Source organism: Notechis scutatus, chromosome 1 (genome assembly GCF_049901735.1).
Source record: "Notechis scutatus isolate UNSWTSFEM ecotype Mainland chromosome 1, rNotScu1.2, whole genome shotgun sequence".
Taxonomy (NCBI): Eukaryota; Metazoa; Chordata; class Lepidosauria; order Squamata; family Elapidae; genus Notechis; species Notechis scutatus.
Genome location: NC_142009.1, coordinates 48279786 through 48304524, shown reverse-complemented (window position 1 = coordinate 48304524; position 24739 = coordinate 48279786). Strand labels below are relative to the sequence as shown.

The following is a 24739-nucleotide window of genomic DNA, read 5'->3' as shown; positions in this document are numbered from 1 at the left end:
TCTGTACATAGTTGGTGATGAAAACTGTCTTACCTTAATCCATTTAACCCTGACTTGTGCATTCCTGATTTATTTACTCTTTGACCACTATTGTGATCTTGGAGCTTTAGGATGCTATCTTGCTTTAGGATTTTCTTTTAGTTTTATGATGCTGGCTTCTGACTCCTTTTCAAACCAGGTTTGGATACTAATTTCATTTTTGATATATATAAAAACCTGGTCTGCATGAATATCAGAGTGCCTGAGAAAGTCCTGAGAAGTTATTCCTTCACAGAGTCCATACGAAATCTATGCAACATCCCACTGTTAATTCCTGGCCATGGAAAGAGTAACAAACTATGGTTTTTCCATCTAACAGAAATCTTCACCTCTCAGAGTGCCTCTGTAAAGCAAGATGCACTCTGTGACCATGTTATGGGAAGAAGCCACAAGAGGATAGTGAAAACTGTGACCCCAGCACTCGTCCATTCCAGGCAGAAGATAAAGACTCAGCCAAACCCACCCACCAGTTCCTCAGAAAAAAAATCCCAAGCTGTCTTTGGAAACCCACTGGGTCCATCAATTGCCTGAAGCAGGCTGACCATGTTTCCCTACATGAGCCATGTTTCCCTATAAGGAGGGATAACACCAGTGAGTCAAAGAGCAACAAAGGAATTAGCTGATATACTTGGGTCTATTTACATTCCATCATTTGAATTCAAGGCATTTCTAATCACTGGTTTTACCTTCAACCCTCAGAACCATTATTTCATCCTACCTCGACTGTCCTCATCATTGCTGTCCTGGCAATGCTGAATCCTGCCCGTGTGCTGACCAATGTTCCTACCAATGGACCCCTCAAAAGGGCATCCAACCAGCTTCCTGCCCCCCAGGCTTTGTCTTTTTTCCCCCTCACTCAGAGGGGGAAAATCTTGACTACTCAAGGTAAAAAGAATAGTAAAAGAGAGGTGAGGCAACATAGTTCCTTTGTTTCAGCAGGGAGAAATAAGAGGATAGGAGCCAAACAGTGGGGGACGAAGCAAAAGTTATCATGAAGAGGAATAGCCCATCTCCCAACTTCAGTATTAATGCTGCAAAATATATTTTCAGTCCTCCATCTGAGTTTCAGCTGAACCAGAAATCAATGTGCTCAGCGAAGAAAAAACTCCTTTGGCATTTTAAGAACAAGTGTAGAGAGGTTCTCAATTACAAATTCACTTAACCACATTTTGTCATAATGTACATCCCTACTGTAACATAGAAAATACTACAGAATGTTTTTTTTAAAAAATGGGACTATAAACACACAACAGGGGCCCAGAGGGTTGTTCCAGCAACATAGAAATAACCACTGCCCATATACAGTACTTAAATTCCTTAATCAGAAATAGTTTTCTGCACATTCTGAGCTTAACTTTCTCTGGACTAAATCTATGACTTGTCTCTTTCCTAAAGTTTTTACAGTCAATTTTTGAAGGAAAATCCTTCAAGTATTTGCATAGATATAAAAACAGTTATTCTACCCTTCTATATATTAAATTATTATGAAGATGGGAGTTTCATAGTGCTTTTTCATGTAAAAAACAATAGCACTGTATCTCAGCAGTATTAGTAATCTTTTTCATTCATTTCAGTTTCGCTTTTTCATTTTTATGAAATTCCCAACTGCAAAAATAAGAAAGTAATGTACCATATTAGCATGAAATAATTTATTACTTTTCCAGGTGTGCATTCTCCTTTGTCAAAGGAAATCAAGAGCAATGGCAAATTGCCAGAATTGAACTTGCCTATCCAGTGAGAATATCTTAAAAGGAAGGCCTTTTAAGACTCCCCCACCAAGTGAAGAGGTCATGGGCAATGTAAAAGGCTTCCTCTGTAGAGACCCCACACTTTGGAACTTCTTAACCCCACCCATATATAAATCTTCCTCCTTCGTGCTTTTGAGATCTTTAAAGGCAATTTTATTTCACCAAGTTTCAACCCTAGCTGTTTTATCGGAGTCCATCTTGGGAAAGACGTGACTTTTTTTAATGGATGATTTATCACTACTGTTGTTCTTATACCTTTTACTTATTTTATTGTTACATTTATAATTTTTAAATAATTTCTGAGTTGGGTAGGCTATTCAATATGTAAATAAATACATTTCTTAATGAATTTGAGAAAGTTAGGTTGATGTTGAACCAAGGTGCCATTGAACCATATTAGTATTTATATGACTCTCTAAGATCAAGTCAGAGAAAAACTTCGATGCTATCTGTGAGCCTTTTAATTGGAGTACCAAGATTTGAATCTGAGTCTTCTGCATATAAAATTTCCCTTTCCTAGTGAACAAATGGTCTTTCTAACAGGCAAATTGACATGTAACAAAAATCACTAAAACTAGAAGAACAATAGACCATATTCAAGGGGTTGAGTACCATAGTTTGGCTTTCCAATTTTTCAATTAGCAGCAAAATGCTGAAATTATTGGAGGGTGGGCTTTTTTTAAGCTTTGTGTTTTGAAGACAGAAATTGAATCTGTGAAGCAAACCATTTCCATTTCTACCTTTAATGTCATATGAAACAACCCCAAATCTATCATCAGCATTAACAACCCAACTTGAATTCATGACATTTTTTCTTTTGCTAGATGATAGCGTTTTTGTGGGAATGGAAGAGGTTTGCCTCATTCTTTCATACATAGCCTTAATTTTATGGCAGCAGTTTAAAAAAAGTGGCACCAAAACCCAACTATTTTAACTCAAGATTTTGGTGGCACAAACATTATTTGCTCAGGAGACCAAATGACACATTGAGACTGCCTGGATCCATGGCAGGACTGAGAAATAGGATAATTTAAAAAATAGTTAAATTTAAAGCAAAGTCAATCATATATCTAAAGTTTCAAGATTATCCAAAACTGTTACATTAAAATGTATCATTTCCAAAGACACAGGGTGACTTGTATAAGAATCTGAAATTAACAAGCATTGCACATGAGCCTTCAATGACATTCTAAAACAGGGGTGTCAAACTCATATTGTCACGGCAGTGTCACATGATGTATTGGAACTTTTCTCCTTCACTGAATCAGGTGTGGGCATGGCAAGCGCATGACGCATCTGGCCCATGGGCCAGGTGTTTGATAGCCCTGTTCTAGAAGATCTTTTTATCATCACTTATCATCACCTCTCATCACTCCTTATCACCCATCCCCTCCCACTTGTGACTGTATGACTGTAACTTTGTCGCTTGTATCCTTACGATTTATATTGACTGTTTCCCAGTATGATGATTGCTTATTGTACCCTATGACTATCATTAAGTGTTGTACCTTATGATTCTTGACTTTTGACAAATGTATCTTTTCTTTTACGTATACTGAGAGCATTTGCACTGACAAATTCCTGTGTGTCCAATCACATTTGGCCAATAAAGAATTCTATTCTATTCTATTCTATTCTATTCTATTCTATTCTATTCTATTCTATTCTATTCTATTCTATTCTATTCTATTCTATTCAATTATAAAATAATTTGATCCATATGATGCTATTGTGTGGATATGGCCACAATTCTACTTCCTTTTGATTAGCTCTTCTGCTATATTACAAATATGTTTAGAAATTCTATAAAGAGGTCAAGAAATCTACCTTTGGAAGTTGTCAAATTCTATCAAAGAACGCATATGTTATTTTTAAGAGTTATTTCCTTGGTCATTTTTATTTGCTGCTTCTCCTGCCATGTAATTAATATTTTTATCAATTGCAACTTTATGATGGTAGCTAAATAAGATAGCTTTAATCAAACTCACCAGACTGTGAGTTGGTGCAACTGGATTCTGATCCTGGAAATCATAGATATAACCCATATATTCTTCTCTTATGCATTTACCCCAATGACCAGTACTCTGAAAGTGGCATCAAAAGGTTCAATCTCAAACTAAGAAACATTTATATTGACTGTTTCCTAGTATGATTTGATTGCTTATTGTATCCTATGACTATTAAGTGTTGTATCTTATGATTCTTGACTCTTGACGAATGTATCTTTTGTTTTATGTACACTGAGAGCATTTGCACCAAGACAAATTCCTTGTGTGTCCAATCCCACTTGGCCAATAAAGAATTCTATTCTATCTAGTTGTGAGTGAAGTGTTTTGTGACTGATTTATTAGGAAACACACAACTGTCTATTAGGGTGTGGTTAAAGGCAAGACTGACTCCATCTCCAGGTTGATAGATGTACATGTATGACCAACTAAACAAGCTGCAGAATTCTGAGTGCTGAAGTCCCAGCTAAATAATTGTGCTGCACAATTCTGAAAGTTTTGAAAGAAACCCTAACCCTAATCCTGCACATGCAGGGAAGGTGATATAGATGGGTCAACATGGCTTAACTATATCAAAAAGACTGTATGTAAAGAAAATATTTTAGGACATCAAACATAAAATGTATATAAAATGTATATAAAACCTCCTTACTGGAAGAAGACTCTGATCTAACAGAAAGGGGAACTTGTTTGTAGAAATCCATAACAAATAAAGTCCAGTAATAAAAGAAACAAAAAAAAATCACATTTGTACAATGGTGTACTGCTTTGATTTTATGTCATTTTTGGAATTTTGAATTCACTAGGTCTGCCCAGTATCTTGTGGTAAATAAGCTGTATATAGCATAATCCTATAGAAAATAACATAGGTTTTCCATTCCTGGTACCCATCCAATGTTTTATGCCAAATCAAAAGTTTATTATGTTTACAAGGCCATCAAACATTATTTATGTATACATTGTAATTTCCAAGCAAAGTGTGTACCATTCAAAATTTAAGACAAAAGTATTGACATGACAGTGGCAGAAAAACAAATATATATTTTTAATTGCTCCACATCTATCTTGCTTTCCAACAAAATAGTTCAATAGTTGTGTCTATGATAGACTATATTTTAAAAAGAAAAATATAGAGGAACAATTCAGACTAAGAAACTTTCAGAATCAGGAATTTCCTGGATCATAATCACAGTTTTTCATCACAACTTTCTTCTATAAAAATACTTTATCCATTCTTCAAGGCACTGTGATGTTGCAAGTCGTAATTCTAAACATGCATTTCAGAAGTAAATTATTTTATGGTAAGCAAGTTTGGAATTGAAGCTAAAATCCATAAATAAAATCCAAATGCTTAAATTTTAACTGAAATGCATAACAAGACTTAGAACTGGAAATAATACAATAAATGGTACCATTATTCATATTTAAGTTTGCAAAAGATCCTGAACAGTATTTATTAACAAAGTTACATTTCTTGTGCTATACATTTCATGCAACACAGGAAAAATCATTTGATAAACTTTTAAAATCAATTCAGCATCACATTATAGTTACAAATTTAAGTGGTGAAACATGAAAGGCACTGAATAACAATTTTAAGACTACGGTTGAGAAATTTTAAGGAGGTTGTTAAAATTTTTGAAACTGGGAACTTTACACATCCTTCATGGGATGGACTTGAATCCATTCATGCAAGTCTGCAACATCTTTGATCTCAAACATAGCAGCAATATTATTGTGGGTAAGAATATTAAACATGTACTTAATCAGTCTAGTTTAAGTATACAGGGAAATGCATTGATCCTTCTTCTTTTCACCTTCCCTAGAGCCAAAGCTAGCACTTGAATAGAATTCAAGAGTTCTGGCTATGTTTACAACCAACATAGACTCCATAGACCTTGTTCCATAGACCTTGTGGATATACTTTCTTTTATCATGATCTCAATACTATATTTATGGCAAGCAGTGTCTTAACCTTCAGTATAACTGAAATCTTGCAATAGTTGAAAAGAAAGAGGTGAAATAATTTATTACAAGAATTATTGAATAAACATAATACTTCCTTGAATATATCAAGTGTTGTAATTCATGAAACTTGTCTTTTTCCAAGCTTATGTGCATGTGTGTGTGAAAGAAAGTAAAATTACTGCTGGGATTAATTCATTATCTTAAATTACCCAGATATTATAATTCTGTAATTTTATCATCATTGAATTTCTAAAACTTTGTTTTTAAAAATATTTAGGTATTTCTTAAATTCTGAACTGCCAATAATCATAATTCTTATAAAGACCAAATACCTTAATTAAAAAGCATCTATGAATGAAATCCTTCTTTTTTACTTAAACTAAAGCAACTCTCACTGAGAGATCCATGACAGAAACTGCCTTCAAGTTGTTATCAGCTTATAATGGGTAAAGGGTATAATGGGTAAAGGGACTACTTTATTTATGTCCAGGAACTTCTGGCTGCCCAGTGAATTGTTTTACCTTTTTCCTTTGAAGAGCAGACCTCCCACTACATCACACTGCTTTGCCCTATTGCATTCATGGAATTTTATGGAGAAATTAGATATTATCTTCTACTTGTAAACCTCCATGTTTTTTCCTCAGTTTCTCTTTTTTTTCTTCTGAGCATAGAAATTTTATTAAGGAAAGATGGAACAGTCACACAATATCTTTTGATTAGTACCATTAGAAACATCTATGTGGAAGCACAGTTTCAAAAAGAATTCTGCTTTTCAAAATCACATATCCAAAGCTCCTTTGTGCAAATCTTTGGATCCTGTGCTTTCAAGCTGGCAAATGAGGAATCAGAAAATTGAAAAGTGCTCGGTGCTTACACTGGGTCCTATTTCATTAGGATCCAAAGAAGGCACACAATGAATAATCCTGCATCATAGATATGTTAAACTGAAGACACCATCCCAGTAATTTTTAAGAGGTGAGATTTACAGTCTGGTCAAACAAGTTTTTCAGCTTTTGAAATAATACAAAAGCCTATTTATCAAGAATGAAAGTTATGTGTCTTTACACCATAAATGGTAATTCTCTTTTAAAACAGTTTCAGCTCTCTGGGGGGGAAAAGAATCATGTTTAAAACAGACACCACAGAGAATCTCATAAGTAGTCAGAATCTAGCTTCTCTTGCATAGCAACTCTTCAGACATACACTGTCAGAAATGTTAAATCACTAAGGATGGGAAAAAATAATACTATCGCAAACCTACAATATTTATCTCCTATTGTTGAGCTTTCTTCTGCTATTTAACCATTCTTCTTTCCCCCTCTAGATCTGCTTCTTGATAGATCATCTACAACATGAAGCGTAACACTACTAAAAGAGAAAAAACCCAATCAGATAATTTCATACAAATAAAAGATTTGCATAAAAGTTGCATGTTAACCAAAGTAAGAATAGGTGAGAGAATCCTAAATGTTTCATGATAAAGACTTGTGGTTGCTATCTTCTGCATCTGGTGCTTTAAAAAAACAGTAATATTAAATGAAAATGTGAATGTTTATACTCCTTCACAGCATTTTGTGCATTTTTTAAAAGAGGAATGTTAATTTGAAATACAAAAACTTGTAGTTTCTGTAAGAGTCTCTTAGCTGTACGAAAACAATAATCTCATTGTATGTTGACATTCAGTGGAGCTTCAATTCTAAATTAAGATTCTAATAAAGAGTGCCACCTACATATTTGTTGTCCTTTTGATTCTTTCATCTCAGTCCAGTGGTTCAGCTCCTCTTCACCAGAGCTGTTCAAACCTAAAGAAATCCAGCCTATCATTTCCTTTCGCTTCATGCTGCGTTTGTTATACACAGATAATATAAGTGTAACATCGGAAAGCTGAAAGAGTGCCACTTGAAAAATAAAGGTCTCCTTGTACACTGGATTTGGCTGCCCTCTTCGGATGGATGTCTTGCATTTGGACATCTCTTGACCCATGGAATTCAGCAAGGTCAGCTTAACAAATGTATCTACAAAATAGACAATTTGATAGATGAGTTGTATTGGACAAAACATTTCCCTTACCAAAATATACCAGACTATCTTTAAGATTATGGTGTATACCATATTGGATTTGAACAATTGACTAAACTTGATAATGTGACAGAGAAAAATATTTCATTCCGACTTTTACTTAATTGTACCTATTCTCTCATTATAAATTGATTTAGAGGTATACCTCATAATCCTACTATTATCCCTTGCTCATTTGCACCAAGCAGATACATATAGCATTAACACTTAGCAAGCTACAACTGGCACAGCACTGTAAAGCATATCAGAGTTTTTAGATCATATGAATAGGTGTATAATGACATGAAAAAATAAATTACAGGTAAAAGAATGGGATTGGAGTGCAGTGATAACATCACAGCGTTCATGATGAAATGTTTGGTTAAAAATCTCTCTGCATGGATGTGGTTTCTTGTCAAGATTTTTTATTGGACTTTGTACAATTAAAGTGCCAAATATTAAATTATCCACATAAAAGTTTATATTTACTCATGTGAATAAAGCCATGCATGATTTTTGCATGCAGATATGTGGTGCAATAAATAATTAGTACATAATTCTTTTGTACTAATTTTAATGAATAGCATGTCATACCATACTATTCAAGTACAAAATCTTTGCAGTGCTTTTGTAGAGGAAGCAGCATAAAATAGATTTAATAAATATAATAGGTAAAATATTCAGAGTACAATAAAAAATCCTAGATGCACAGAGGACACATTCCATACCCGTAGAGGAAAAGGAAGAAACCCCCCTCTGTCTGAAGCTCCATATGCGCCCTGGAGCTACTAGACCATGAATATGAATTCAGTGAAATAGCATTGATATTCAAAATTTTCATTGTTACTGTTGTGTGGAAACACTTTGCCTGACAAAATACAGTCATAATTATTGAATTGTTGTACGTACATCGATATTTGTTTTTATTTAAAAACAGAAAGATTTTCTGTCTTTTATTTTGGTGTATGCATGAATTTGAATTAAAAAGAAAAAGAAATTTGGATTGTTTAAAAAAAAGAAAAGAAAAGCAATAATGAAATTGAATGCCCAGATATTTATTCACATGTTTATTTTATAAATCTTTGAAATAACCACCATCCATAGTCAGAGATCAGCTCTGTCTCCATTATAACAGTGAAATAATTACTGTACATCATCAGAAACCAACATGGTAGAAAGTGGTGGAGAGCTTTGAAGCTGGCAGATTTCTTTTGCATGAAAAAGACAACATCTAATTAGTCTCCACAGGAACTCACCTCGTATTATATAAACCTGTCCACCTATCAAGTGTTTTAGACAACAGAACAGTCCATCTGACAACGGGGGTGGGGTGGAAAGCAGTAAAAGAAATAATGACCAGATGTCAATAGTTGGGTGACACAGGATCAAAGGTTAAAGTTTAAGAGGAAACACTATTCACCAGAGTGAAAGAAAACAGCACCTTAACAAATCAATTTTAGAGAAAAGAATTGAGCAAAAGAATGGATAATGAATGAATTTTGTTATGTTCACTGTGTAATCTTTAACAAAAAAAATTACACTGTTCCAAATAATGTAGTATCTTAATAATAATTTCTGTTGGGTTTAAAACACAAGTGCATGGAGATTCATGCAAAAAGTCAGGCTAAAACTAGAAATCAAATATGTTTTTTAGCAGACCTTCCTCTTTTTCATGCAAACTCCAGCTTTCTAAGTAAGGATTAATTAAACAAACTCAGCTTAGAGAAGGTTAATAGAATTACAATAAAATAAATGATTGCTGAATGGCATTCTGTGTGTACTGTAAACAAAATAATGAAATCTGGTTAAATTATTTTAGCTGGCTATTTTACTCATTTAATGCTACTCTGCTGCATCTTTCATCTGAGAAAATGATTTAGGTTAAAATGCAAGTTTATTAAATCAAAGTTTTTTTTAAAAAAAAATTCAAAGCTACATGGCTTCTTCAGTTCACAAAGAAAGCTTCCCATAAGTTCAAATTTCCAATTCAAATTGTAACATTGGAATAGTGCTAAATAAACAATGATAATAAATAAACAGGCAAAATGCCCTATGTGCACAAGATTCCCAAATCCATAGTGTGAGGCCACATGAAATGGAAAATAAATTTTAAAAAGCATTTTTTTTCTTAGAACTATCAAGAATATCAAAATAGATTTTTATTGGTTTAGCAACAAAGGTAATTTTCTACTTTCATCTACAAATGGTGTGGATATTCCCCAGCAATCTCTTTTCTAAACCATGACAATTGCTTTCATCTTGTCTTCAACCCACACATGTGATAGCTTAAAGTCATCCTTTGCTGGTTTTGGCATTAAACTAGTATTTAAAGCAGCCAACAGACAATTTTAGTAGAGTCATAGTTTGATATACTTTACTAATCATTTTGCCAATTGTGCTGTCTGATGACTTCCAGAAGTTCTGTTAGCTGAGGAACTATTGGCCACTTAAGATGGGTACATGTACACTTTTGAGGGCATTGTACTCCAGGGCCATACAGCTTTGAGTTGCAATGAGTTCTGTGGTGTTTTTTTAATGCCACTATGTTTTCCCTTTGTACATGCTCTACACATCTCTCTGACTCAAAGAACTTGGATTGGCCTGAATAATAGTTGACCAGGGATACCTGTATGATGACGCATACAAAGAGATAATTAATTTTCAGACACTTCTGATACAATTCCTCTCTCACTAAGCCTGTCTATTGCTGTTTAGACTGCATTTAAACACATTTTTTCCGTATTTCCAGAAAAGCAATAAATCTGAGAAATATATGACCAAAGGTGATTATGAAGTTGTGAAGTGCATGTATGTGTACACAAACACTCTGAGCTGATTCAAATGTGGAACAGAGGCTAATGGCATAGGCAATGAGATTGCAGACCAGTTTAAATTTTTTGCTGGCTCAAGGAGAGGAGAACACTTTAAGTGAGCCATGCAAATAACCTTATACATTGATTTGGTGTAATGAAGAACTGTGAAATTTAAGATCTTTTTACACACCACCCCAGTAATTGGTAAATAGGTAGTCAGCCAGACAGGCATCTCACCAATTAAGTAACTGTATATGTAGACTGATCGATTAGCTTTTATTCTGTTCTTGTTTTGATCATGGCTGGGAAATGAGATATTTGGACTTCCTTCTTTATTAATTCTGGTTGAGATGAAAATTGGGATTCTCCATATCTAATGCTAAATGTAATAATATTGCTAATGATATAATTTAAACAATATCTAGAGTGATCAAAAAGCAGAAATGATTAACAAATAACTAAAAATGTTATTTTTAGGACAACATAAGCATAACATCAGAAAGCTGAAAGAATAGCAATAGCAATGAGAGTTATATACTGCTTTATAGCCCTCTCTAAGTGGTTGACAGACTCAGCATATTGCGCCCAACAATTTGGGTCCTCATTTTATCCACCTTGGAAGGATGGAAGGCCTTGAACCTAGTGAAATTTGAACTCCCATATTGCAGGCAGCTGGCAGTCAGCAGAAATAGCCTGCAGTACTGCACTTTAACCACTGTGCCACCGTGGCTCACTTTTATACATGATTTAGCTGCTTTTCATACCAACCTGTGTGAGCATTATAGCAACCTTAAAGTACAACCATATGTTTCTTTTAATAAATAGAAGCTCGATGTCATGTTCATATTTCATGCATATTTATTAGTATAATTTTATTGGTATCATAGATTAAAAATAAATTATTTAAATATTTTCTGTCAAAATGGATAAGCAATAGATAATAGGTCCCAATATTATAAGGGCACATTTCTGCCCTTATAATATTTTGGAAACAGCATCATTTCAACTGCTCCCTTTGGTCTCATTGTGTTATTGAGAAGTCACCTGAAACATGCCTATATGCAGGCATGATAAAAACTGTGATGTACCTTTTCTGTGTCTGCCCTCTGAGACTGAACAGTCTTCCCTTTGAGATTCTGAGTGCCTCCCAACCTATTAGTCTTCCAGAAGGCTATGAAGACCTGGATCTTCAACCAGGCTTTTGACTAGGGGTAGACGGAAGCCCATCACAACTAAGACTATGAAGAGTCTATGTGATGCAGCACCACAACTAGATTAATTGTGTATATTATGGGATTTGGTTAGTTTTATTTATATTATTTTATTTAATATTATTGTGAGCACCTAGGATTCTATTATATAAGATAGGAAGTCATATAAGTTTCCTAAATAAATAAATAAATAAATAAATATTGGTCTTGTTTAATTCTACTTTTTCAAATGGACTTCTGCAGACATAGCCAGACTGTTTTGTAGTTTTATAGACTTTTGTAGGAACTGGATTTGGATCCAGATGTCAGATGTAATTCTGATTCCTTTTTGCAGAATCTGGTCATTAGAAGTTTACAAAAAGTTAAATCAATTATGCCAATTGTAAATATACATACTTCTATTTAGCTGTGGTCATCTTACTACATTATTTAATTTTATCCTTGAAAAATATACACCGCACAAATATACATGACCATTTATGCATATTTACTTGGAATGAAGAATAAATACTACTTTTAATCACCACAGAGAATATCAGATGCATATTACCACTTGCTGATATCAAATTCTCCTAGATTTATAACAACTTATTTTACTATTATTAACCACAGAGATAGCAACACATTTACATAAACATTTAATCAGCACACAACTTTTACAATACATTATAATTTTCTATAATGGCTTTGTTATGTGAGACATTAATAGTTTAGTACTTAATCATTAAGATAAAGGCAATTTATTAGCCAGTCAATCATAAAAATTTAAAAGGATCTTGTTGAATCACAACCAATATTTAGAATTTTAGATTACTGCCATTTCCCTAATGAAAACATGAAACAGATTAGCTGATGATTATACTACTTCAGTTTGACTGGGTAAGGCTAAATGATAGGACTGAAGTCCCTACCAGTGAAATCCCCCCAAGTGCAGGAGTATTAAGATGAAATAATATATATATTCTACTCACTGGGTGGTCTGTTTGCTGCCAAGTTTTTGAAGTGGCTGCCTTTTATCACTTCTGCTGCTAGTCTTCCAGTTGTGGCATTATAAAGCAATCCGATGAGGATTTCGGGAGCTGAGCCATGTGCCAAAGATTGACAAGAGGAAATACTTTCACTGCAGGATGCCTCTGACATGCTCATTTGGGACTCACAGCCCTAGAAGCAAAAGCACCGTTTTCAATCATTTTAAGTCATCACAATAGTGAGGAATCTGCTCCTAGTATTAATTTCCAGAATTTTTCATTCCTAATGGTGCATAACATAATGGAAATACATAAATAAATGAATGAATAGGGGGAAGCTATAAGCCATATTTATAGCATTAAATGCAAACTAAATCTCCACTACCTGTCACACCTTATATGCCAAAGAAAGGCATATCACAAAGACTTACAGAATTATTAGCAAATTAGCTTAACACTGCTCTTTGAGTAGAAATGAGTTGATCTGCTTGTTTGTTTGTTTACTGGGTTATAATCATACATATATAACAGCATCATGACCATAGGATGTCTGCTAATTTGTACACATATAACAGCATATGAAATTAAATCATATAGTTTGTTAGGCATTTCTTTTTCACAAACTTGTTACTATGCTGCTGAGTTGCTGCTGCAGTCACATGATCTTCATTTTCAATGTCTGTGACAGTTTCCCAATTAGTTTTCCAATCCTTGCTTCCCTATTAGGAAGGGAAGGGGGAACAGGTGTGGGGGAGGGAAGTGAAGGAGAGGGGAGGAAGGTAGAAAGGGACAGACAGGGAGAAAGGAACCCCCATGTCACACTCCAAGCACTTTTCCTGATCCATGTGGCACCTCTTGCACACATCCATGCACCTTTCCTGTGTGGCACATCTCTCACATCTCTGTGGCCCTCTTGCACCCTTCTCAACCTGCATTGCACGCATATGCCCTGCTCAATCCTCACACATATTCTTCTTGTACAGCATCTCTCACACACAGACCTGCATATCCTTTGCTCCCTCCCTCCTTACTTACCTGCCTGCTGGCCTTGGACCTTCCTGCTGACTTCCCCACTGGTTTTCTCCTTAAAAATTTCTCACAAGCAAAGTAAAATAGGGAAGCTGGAAGGAATTCTAGGGAAGGAGGGAAGAAAAATAATGACAGAATAGAAGGAAGGAAGGAAGGAAGGAAGGAAGGAAGGAAGGAAGGAAGGAAGGAAGGAAGGAAGGAAGGAAGGAAGGAAGGAAGGAAGGAAGGAAGGAAGGAAGCAAGGAGAGGACAGGAGAAAGGGAGCGAAGAAGAGGGGTACCATGAGGAAGGAAGGAATGGAGAGAAGTTAAAAATGAGGTAAGGATAGAAAGGAAGGAGGGAAGGAGGAACATTTTTGAAGCTCCCTGCCAACTTCCCATAAGGAAAGCCAATGGGGAAGCCGACAGGAATTTGGAAGTTGCTCCCACTTCCACTGCCTTTTTTCCCTGCCTGCAGCCATTGTGTTTCTCTGTTTAGGCAAAGAAATGGCTTTGAAAAATATCCTAATGGGACACAAGTTACCTAACCCAATTTATAACCCTGGGGTTTCCCGATAGTCTCCAAAGCAAGTTCTAACCACACTCAACACCATTTTCCTATCCTGTCCTCCCCACCCTTCCCCCAAGATCAGTCATGTTTGCCAATGTGACCATGGCTCTTGTTAAATATATAAAAGAAATCAGAAGACCATTAATAGGATGTCCCTCTGTACAGTTCCCTTATATTGATATCTGCCTGCCTTCTTGAAGTTCTGTTCCAGCTGATCTTAGCAGTGTATTTGACTCAACAGTAAAGAGCCTTAAGGACATACTATCTGTCTTTCTCAGGCTTCCAACCAAAAGATTAAAGTGCACATGGCATAGGTATAGCCATCTCGTTAGATAGTCCAGATGTATTCTTTTCTTATTATGTTTACAAAATGATTGTAGGATTGATTTGAGATGATAATATGAACTGTCACAAAACAATTTAAGTAAAATATGATTATTCGTAAAACATGAATGAATAAAACTATAGTCAAATGATTGATTAACAATGATATTAATGTATTTAGTACTTGATTGAAAATATGAGAATATATACAATGTAATTGTAATTGAAGACTGAAATGGAAGCACAAAACAATTTGTAAACCAACCAGCACACTGTATGTATATATATATGGAAGATGGCTTAATGTTTTTATGTTTTGTTTGTCTATGTTTGTCTTAAAAACCAATAAAAATTATATATTAAAAAAAAAGATATTCCCTTGACTATCAGGAAACAATGAAATTCTTATATACAAACCTCCCCCCTCCCCATACAAGACTACTTAAGGTAAAATCAAATAAAAAAACACAATACTTTAACTGAGTATAACCAGGACGCTGAAACATTTCAATATTATTATGTACAGACTTAATTTATTATTCCAGTCTCTATAAAGCTATATCAAATTTTCTTTCTGAAATCATATGTGATATCGAAAATACATAGATAGAGAAATGATTCTACAGACAAAAGCCTCACACGATTCATAGCTTGGTTTTATTCCCAAATTTAAACTATTAATGTATGTTGAAAATGAAATGACAAGCAGACTTGATATACTGCAGTAAATCAGTGTTCCAACTTCCTTAATAAACATTTGACGAGGTAACAATAGGACCCTTGTGCTACTTTCCTCATTTGATACTTGATCTACGATATCTTTATAAGATTTCCAATAAAACTTACACAGTATGTCGTAGTGAGATAAACATTAAGAAGATAAATTATTTAATCTCTCTGCAATGTGATGTGACAAGGCAGTGAAATTACTGATTAACTATTTTTTATATATTGGTGCCTGACAGACAGATATCTATCTATCATATGTTGCAATTTTCACTTCTAATTCACAGACAACTGTCCGTCAATGCCTGCCCTCCCATGAGACACATTTTGGATCTCAAACAGGAGACTAGAAAGAGTAGGGCCCAAACCATCCATTAAAGTGAACGCACTCACAACTATCTGTATAGCACCATCTAAACCTACCTGCTGTATAGTGTCCTCAGAGGCAGAAGAGCCTAATATATCAACTAGGAGGAAGGTTTTCATACAAAAGGAAATAGGTAGATCTCTAAATCAGTGTTTCTCATCCTTGGCTACTTTAAGATATTTAAGCATATTGACTAGGGAATTCTGGGATTTGAAATCCACACACAAGTTGCCAAGTCTGAGAAACACTGATCTAAATAGCTCACATGCTCTCTTTGTATATAAAATGCTGAAGTTGGAAAATAGCCAGCATGTCTCTCTAGAATGGACAGTGAGGAAGAAATCAGGTCTACTTTTCAAAATACCTAACATAAGTCTTGTTTAGAGGAACCTTTCCTCAGAAGGAAATACTGTGGGCAAGAAGGCTGGCATTCTCAACCTGTGGCCTGCAGAACCCTGGGAGGCTGCAATGTCATCAGAGGGTCTACCAAGGCTTGAAGAAATGTTATGATTTAAATCTTAAGTCTTCATAGTCCATGGCCACAAAAGGTATTTAAAGGGTGGAAATGATTGAGAACCACCACTGTAGCAGCACAAATGGTCTGACAATGCTTAATTTTAAGGAAGAGTCCTTACATACAGAGTACTGAGGGATGGGATTATATGCAATGTGACCAAGGAAGGAGGAAGTATATGTTTCAGGGGGCAGAGTTTCATGTTCTGGCATTGGAGCTGCCTATTGTTTAAACTTTAAAGGAACACAAACTAGACCTTTTTCTAGGCACTATCTACTGAAATCCAAGATTTTAGCTGGTCTCAACGCACAGCTAGATTATAGACTCTGAATATTCATATAGAAGTGGTGGATATCTTAATTATTGTAATGCAACCTATGAAACAGAGTTCAGATCAGTTCATCTAGGGACTGGAGGTAGCTCTGCGTTCCCAAACTAGAAGCATAGTGGAGGTACTAGAAATCCATTGTCCATTAATCCTTGACAGAGTCCTTGATACAGCCAGTTTGGTGTAGTGATTAATGCGTCAGGCTAGAATGTGGAGTTAGTCCTGCCTTAGGCACAAGATTTATTTATTTATTTGATTTGATTTGATTTGTCAATTGCTTACAAGATAATAGGTATAAGAATAAACATAGTTATGAATACATGAAATGGATACATATAAGAATAATAAAAGAAACAATAGGACAGGGACAGTAGGCACGTTGGTGCGCTTATGCACGTTTCCTACAGACCTCTTACAAAAGGGGCGAGGTCAATAGTAGACAGTCTAAGGTTAAAATTTTTGGGGTTTGGGGAAGAAACCACATAGTCAGGTAGAGTGTTCCAAACATCAGCTAGGTAACCTTGGGCCAATCACTTTCTTTCAGTCCTAGGAAGCAGGTAATGGTAAGTCATTTCTGAAAAAAAGAGCTTGCCAAGAAAACTGCAGGAACTAATTCAGGCAGTTACCAGGAGTCAAAAACTGACAAGCTAACTCAAAGGCGTGCACACACACACACACACAACACACAAACAGGAGCAGAGTCACTCTATCTGAACATATCAGGAGACAAGCAGTCCACAGATGATCAAGTTCTAAGCCAGGAAGAGCTCTATAGGTGACATCCAACACTTTCTTTTTCTTTAAAAGACTATATTTCTTATTCTCTGGAACAGGAAAATGAAATACATATTTTAAGATCATGGAATGGCTCTCTGGCTGCATGTTGATGACTTGGGGAAGCTTAGATCAACCAACAGCATCTTCATCAACTCCACTAAGCAATCTTCTTAATTTTCAAATCATTTTGTCTCTTCCACAGTTGCTCATCAAATATTCTGTTGTCTTGCACTTAGAAGCTGACTGTGCCTATTATGGATCATGCTGCTACATTTTGAACTAGCGGTAACTTCTGGCTGATCTTTAAGAGCAACCCCACACAGAACATTTTGTAATAGCCCAATTACAAAGTAACCAGGATGCAAGTGACAAATTATTTGAAGATTCCAGTCATTCTTCTCAAATCCTGCTAATATGTATGCCCAATGGCATATTTATCTTGTCCCAACACCTGCCCTGTATTGTGAACTTCTTAGATGGGCTAATTCTACATGGTTTAGCATTTGTAATAACTAATCTTTAGGACCGTTGAAAAAGATTTCCTCGTGGAGTTCTATGGAAACTGTGCAAGTGTATATAAGGATCTTTTTATGTCAGTTCAGCACTATGGAAAAGAGTTCAAGACCAGGTAATTCAGAATGTGCCATATGCTTCCTATTCTAAATGTTAATAGCAAGAACATTAAGCTCACATATCTATTGATACGGGGAATTTAACACATAGTAGAAAACTAGGCTTCACTATTTCTATGTTAATGAAAAGCAGCAATATGTTTAGAAACAGCAGCTCCCAGTTTCATTTGATTCAACTGATGTATTTTTGCGACAAAACATTCCATGACTAGAAATTTGAATAGTCCACATGAAGTATTTAACCTTACCTCTCTCAAAGGAGAGTCAGAGAGAAATATTTAGTCTATTGCATGTTTTCAGATATTCATAGATAGGTAGCCACAGACAGATCAATTTCTTTTTCCTTTGAAGGATAGTTCAGAAAATGAGCTGACTACCATTCACCGCTGAGGACTCCACAATTAAGGTTATTTGGGCCTGAAGCACACTGGATACAGCACACATTTACTCATTGTTCTGCTATTGAAAAAAGTCTCTTCACAAATTGCTGTCTAAATGAATACTGTAATCTTGTGTGGGGTCTTTAGGGGGAAATGGGTACCATCCCAGAGCAAGGGTTAGGGGGAAAAGGAAAAATATCACTGTCTGCTATAAAGGCTGTGAAGCCATTCCCCTCTACTATGAGATCAAACTTTTTTTCTTTATCATTGCTCAATTGTTTCCTTATATCTCAATTCTTTGTCCAAGGATACCTTGGGGACCAAATGAAGCCAAGAAGACAAAAAAGTCCCTCTTTTCTAGACGACAGAACTAAGACTGAGTTGTAAGGGGCTACCTCCATAGAATGCAGAAGACATAGCCCTGCAGAAACTGGAACTTAATTAGAAAATAAATGACTGGAAGAGGTGGACGTAACCCTTTCCTGTCAGCTCCATCTTTAATTATTGAGAATAACCTCCAGCCATCTTGTTGATAGATGCTTAAACTTGATCAAAAAGCCTTCTGCCACTGAAAAACACTGGTGGTTTTTTGTTTTTGTTTTTGTTTTTGTTTTGTGCAAAAATTTAAATAAATAAAAAAGAATGGAACAATTGACCAATGAGAACAAATTATCTTACTTAAGAAACGAAACTATATAATTCAAGCTAAATATTTTAGAAAACTAACTTATGACAATACCTTTGTTCATGTTCCATTATCAATACACTAGAAAAAAACTGAAATCTAAGAGAACTGGCTGTCCAGAAAATTAAGCAATACTATATGATCACATTGGACAGTTTATGACTTCAAGATAAACATGGAACAGAAGAGTTTTTAACAATGAAGAAATTTGTTACTTATGACTTATTAATGGCATTTAAAATCTATATGTAGAAATAATCATTTAGAAACAATTCTAACAGCCTAAGAAGTTTAAAATTTAATCAGGTTCCTCTTTAAAAAACCATTTTCCTACTTTTTATGCCTTTCCCACTATTAGTAACAATTTATTTTCCTGCTGTCTCCAAATTATTAGTAGGTTTTGATTTCAGTGACAGTTTTTCACTTATAAGCCATATACAATTATTTCTGGTAGCTCAAACATTCTACCTAATAATACATGTAATATTCTATGTTGTACATCTTATGATTATATTTACTATAGTGGCCAATAAATATATTGGATTTCAGCTAATACTTGCTTCTGCTTGAGATATCAATCCTTGAATGAACTTTTTCTGAAAATATTCTCAATGATAGAAAGGAATAGAAGACAATTTCTGTTCCCCAGTCTCATATTGTTTTATTAAGTCATTCAATTATTTAAAGTAGATTGCAGAGGCATGTGGGGATGAAGAAGAAGATACAAGTGTCCTCATTTCCATTCTCTCAGTAACAATCAGCCTCTGAATCAGAAACTTTCTGTGAATTCAAAACTATCATTTTCAGGAACTGACATTCAGACCCAGCCCATAGCACAAGATAAAATGATATGCACATCTAATATGCACAGCTGAGGAATTAGTTACTTAACTCTTTTAAGGCCTTGCAAGATGACAGTGATCTCAGACATGTCAATGAAATACCTGGCAGTATATTCTGTCTCTCTTGGATATTCAAGTATAGGTAGAATGGTGATTCTCTACCAAAGACAGGCTGCTGAATAATGACGTTTCTCACATTATCTAAAGGACTTTCAACTAAAACTAGGAAAACTGGACAGGAAGGGAGAAAAACTTTCAGAAGCCAGTTCCAAGCATAAATCTCATAAATCTTTTATGAAAAAGTAGCAAACGATTTTCTCTCCCAAAACCTGGGGAAGGTAGAGGGCAGCTATACTGCCATTAATTCTCACTAACAAGAGGTGAAATGATAGAAGGAATTGAAGTTACAGGAACATTGGGGGAGAATGACCATGTGATATTAGAATTCAACATAATGGAGGCCCAAGTAATAGAATAAAGTTGAACTACTGTCTTAGACTTTAAGAGAGCTGATTTCAACAAACTTAGAAAGAGCTTGGATTCCATAGATGGACATCTTTAAGGAAAAAACAACTCAAGAAGCTTGAAAAAATTCTGAAAAATGCCCAGTCTAGCACAATACTACTAAAAAAGAAAAATAAGAGATCCCAGAAGAAACCAAAAGGATTCCATGAAAAACTCTCTGATAAACTGAAAGACAAAAAGGAGAAATATAAAAAGTGAAATGAGGAACACATAACTAAGGCAGAATACAAGTAGTCCTTATGAACACGATTGAGCCCAAAATTTCTGTTGTTAAGTGAGGCATTTGTTAAGTTAGTTTTGCCCCATTTTACGACCTTTCTTGTCGTAAATTCTGTCTTCTGAAGCAATCCTTGCTTAATAGCTCATGCAGGAGAATCTGAGAGCTAGCAGCAGTGGTGCGCTTATTAAGCTACTTTGCTTCCTTTAGGAGTGGCTATTCTACAGTTCAATTGATAAATGGATGAGATGAAATATAGAGTTTTTATAAAAGGGAAATCTTTGTTGTTGTTTTTTGTTTCAATCTGTAAAATGCCTTTTGTTATTCCCTCTTCTGTTGTAAGTAACTAAAAGCTTTGTCTATTATAAAAAAGCTTATTTCCATATTTTAGATTATTTGTTCAGGTAACTGAGTGCTTGTATACACAGAGCATGTATGGATCTTAGAGAAAAAAATACATTTCATTCGATTAAAAAAAGTTACCATATTGGACAGACATATAACATCAAATGTCTTTATTTGATATGTATAAATAATTTTTTACTGTAACTTCTTAAGTTACGAGTATGAGGACAACATACTTGTACTTATTTAAAAAAACAAACTATTTTAAAAACAGTTCCCCTACCAAAAAAATAAAAAGCTTCTTGTAGAGCTATCAGAATAAAACTGCACGTAACACCTTATTATCTATTTCTACTCACATTCTGTCATTTATTAAAAAAAGATCCCTGAGGAGGGAACATGTTATATATTATTGTATTATAGAATATAATGAAAAAGAACCAAAGTCAATCAACAGAAAGAACCAATCAGCAGAAACAAATGATTTAATCACAGCCATTACAGTAGCATCAAATTGCTTTAAAATATCTGGGTAAAATACTTATGTTTTAGCCAGGCACAAAACATCTGTAAGATTAGCATAAGGCATACTTCTAGCAAGCAAACTTAGCATCTTTTAAGAGCAAGTACTCCTCATAACTAGCACAATAGGAATACATTTTTATCAATGTGCTTTGCACAGTAGTTGGATGAGACAAGCTAGTTGGGGAAAAAAAGAAACATCTTGTCTTATACTTGAGGCTCAAATCTTTTAAGGCCTTGCAAATCAAAATCAATACGTTGACATTGACTTGAAATGAATCTATGACCTTTCAAAGATCACTGAATTCTCATGGCATCCAACCAGTATGATCAGTGATAAGAGATAATGAAAGGTGGCCTTTAGGATACCTTTCCTTGTTCTTACAACTACCCTACAGCAACATTTAGCTTCAAATTTCTAAGATGTGTTTAACTATATTTACTAGTGGAAACTCTGTTCAAAATCAATTGAATGCCTGAACATTTATTCTATTTGATCTAATACTTACAGAAATGTTGTATGCTGGTTCTAGAGTCACTGGTACTGATATCTTTCCTTGAAGATTTAATTTGGTTAAGTAAAATATCTTTTCTCCTAAAATTCTTTCTCTTTTTACACGACGTATACTGTATAGTCTAAAGCGTACTGCATAATTCCCAATCATCTCAGACTCAATGTGATTAAATTTAAATGTTTCAGTCAAGACAGGGCAAGGACCACGTTGGATGCTGGTTTTTGCCCTCTGTTTCTTGATAGGAAGGAGAACTAGGTGTACTTGCCACAGACTTCCACTTGTCTTGCTATAATTTGGAATGTCTGTGACAGCTGTAACTGTTATCAGAAGCCTCTGTTCCTGTGAGTCATAGTCGAAAGTCACATCCAAGGTGCCATATTTAGCTTCTGGTTCTGGATCAAAAGATTTAGGGAGCTGTGATGATGATCCTTGAACGGACAGATCCTAAGTGAGCGAGACAGAAAAAAAGTAGATTTACAGTCTTGCACATGTGTTCAAAGGTTTATATTGCTACTGATATATATGGAATAATATATACATATATATATAGGTCTAGGTGTGTTCAGGTCTTTTCCCGTGTAAGATTAAGAGTATCTTGGCAACGTTTCGGCGAGGTCCCACTCGCCATCCTCAGGCTGGTTCTTTCTGCTTTGTGCCAGTGCAAGCAGTGTGTAATCGGAGCTGCCGTCTCTCTATATATACTGGGGGGGCTAGTGTGCTGGGCTGGTTGGCTGCGCTACTGCCTCTTGATTGGTTGATGGAGTTGATGTTGGCATAATGGGCTGTGTGATGGCCTTGTGAGTTTTGTTGTAGAGATATCCTGGATCTTGTGCTGTAATCTCTTGGGTCGTTTGTTTTGTAGTGATCTTTTTTCCATTAGCCTCCTGTGTTTTAATGGCTTGGGTAATGGATTGTGTGATGGCTTTGCGAATTCTTTTGTTGTGGCATCCTGGGTCCTTTGTTGTGATCTCCTGGGTCGTTTGTGTTTTGATCTCTTTTCCATTAGCTTCCTGTGTTGTAACGGCTTGGGTAATGGGTTGTATGATGACCTTGTGAGTTTTATTGCTGTGGTATCCTTGGTCTTGTGCTGTGATTTCCTGGGTCATTTGCTGTGTTGCAACTTCTTGAGTTCTTGTGGTGTAATTTCTAGTTTTCTGATGTGATATCCTGAGCGGGTAGCTGTGATGTAGCATTCTGGGTTTTAGTCTGGCTTCGAGTTTGGGGTCTGGGTCTGTGTTCTTGGCGTGTGTCAGCTTGTTTGGTTTTGGGGTCAGGGGGTGTGACAGCTGGCGAAGCAGCTGTGGTCTGGTTTCTGGATGGTGGTTGTCCTTCGTTTATAGGATGGGTTTGGGCCTGGGTCTGATGAGGGGGGTTGGCAGTGGTGTCCCGTGTTGTTTTGGGTCTGCTGTTGGTTTTCGTGGCTGGGACTCATTTGTTGGTGAGGGCTAGTTTCCAGATGTCTGGTATGCAGGAGGTATCATCCCATTTATTCATGTTATGGGGGGTGTTTCTCTATTTCGATGGCTTCCCTGATTATTCCCTTGCTGGAGTGTTCAGTGTTGGATATTAATTTGGTTCCTTCGAAATTAATTTCATGTCCTGTGGCTTTAAGGTGCTGGAAGAGGGAGGAAGTATTTTCTTCTTTTCTGACTGTGTTTTTGTGTTCTGTGTTCTTTATAGAGAGACGGCAGCTCCAATCACACACTGCTTGCACTGGCACAAAGCAGAAAGCACCAACCTGAGGATGGTGAATGGGACCTCGCCGAAGCGTCGCCAAGATACTCTTAATCTTACATGGGAAAAGACCCGAACACACCTAGACCTACATACCTGTACCCGGGAAAATCTATGAATGTATGTATGTATGTATGTATGTATGTATGTATGTATGTATGTATGTATGTGGTATTCAGCTTTGCTCGGGTATTTTCCCACATCATTGTAGTTGTGCTTTTAAAATTGTAGCAACGTTTCGGCAGAATCTCATCTGCCATCATCAGGCTTCTCTATTGTGTTCCTCCAGATGAACACAACACAGAAGCCTGATGATGGCAGATGAGATTCTGCCGAAACGTTGCTACAAGTTTAAAAGCACAACTACAATGACGTGGGAAAATACCTGAGCAAAGCTGAATACCATACATGTAAGTACCCGCGAAAACTTAAGAATATATATATTCTTAATAATATACATATATATATATGTGCATCTTTGGTTATTCGGGTTTTCTCCCACGTAAAATTGGAAGTATCAAGGCGATGTTTCGATGAAGTCTCATTCATCATCTTCAGGCTTGTGTCTTCCGCTTTGTGCTTCTCAGAGTAATGTGAGCTTGCAGCTGCTTCGTCCTTTTAACTGCTAGTGGGGGTGTGACTTGATTGGGTGGGGGCTTGGCTGTGTTCTGATTGGCTGGGGGTGTGTTCTGTTCAGGTAGGGGCTTGGTTGTGCTCAGGTTAGTCTTAGTTGCTGGGGGATTTGAGCTGGTGAGCTGTGATCTTGCTGTTTGGCTTAGCGTTCGTGGTCGTGCCGCATCTTCATGGTGGGCGTCAGTTCGCTTGATTTATGGGTCAGAGGGGTTTGAAGCGGGTAGTGATGCAGCTGCGGTGCGGCTTCTGGTCCATGGTCGTGTCTCATCTTCTGTGTGGGTTTG

At 35.9% G+C, this 24739-nt stretch overlaps 1 protein-coding gene across 11 annotated transcripts in view; it reads right to left on the bottom strand.

Moving 5' to 3' along the window:
* Positions 1-4685: 4685 nt before the first annotated feature.
* SYT14 (synaptotagmin 14) overlaps positions 4686-24739 on the bottom strand; it is an 88876-nt gene continuing 68822 nt past the window's right edge. For 6 of the 11 annotated variants that reach the window (XM_026683209.2, XM_087963284.1, XM_087963293.1 and 3 more), the window contains 3 exons: positions 22083-22532; positions 12815-13004; positions 4686-7776 (listed from right to left, as the gene is read on the bottom strand). In XM_026683209.2, the coding sequence (XP_026538994.1) occupies positions 7463-7776; positions 12815-13004; positions 22083-22532 (954 nt within the window). In that variant the 3' untranslated portion in view covers positions 4686-7462. Of the gene's footprint in view, positions 7777-9075; positions 9133-12814; positions 13005-22082; positions 22533-24739 lie in introns of all 11 variants that reach the window. The other 5 variants (XM_087963316.1, XM_087963260.1, XM_087963266.1 and 2 more) reach the window with 1 other exon arrangement.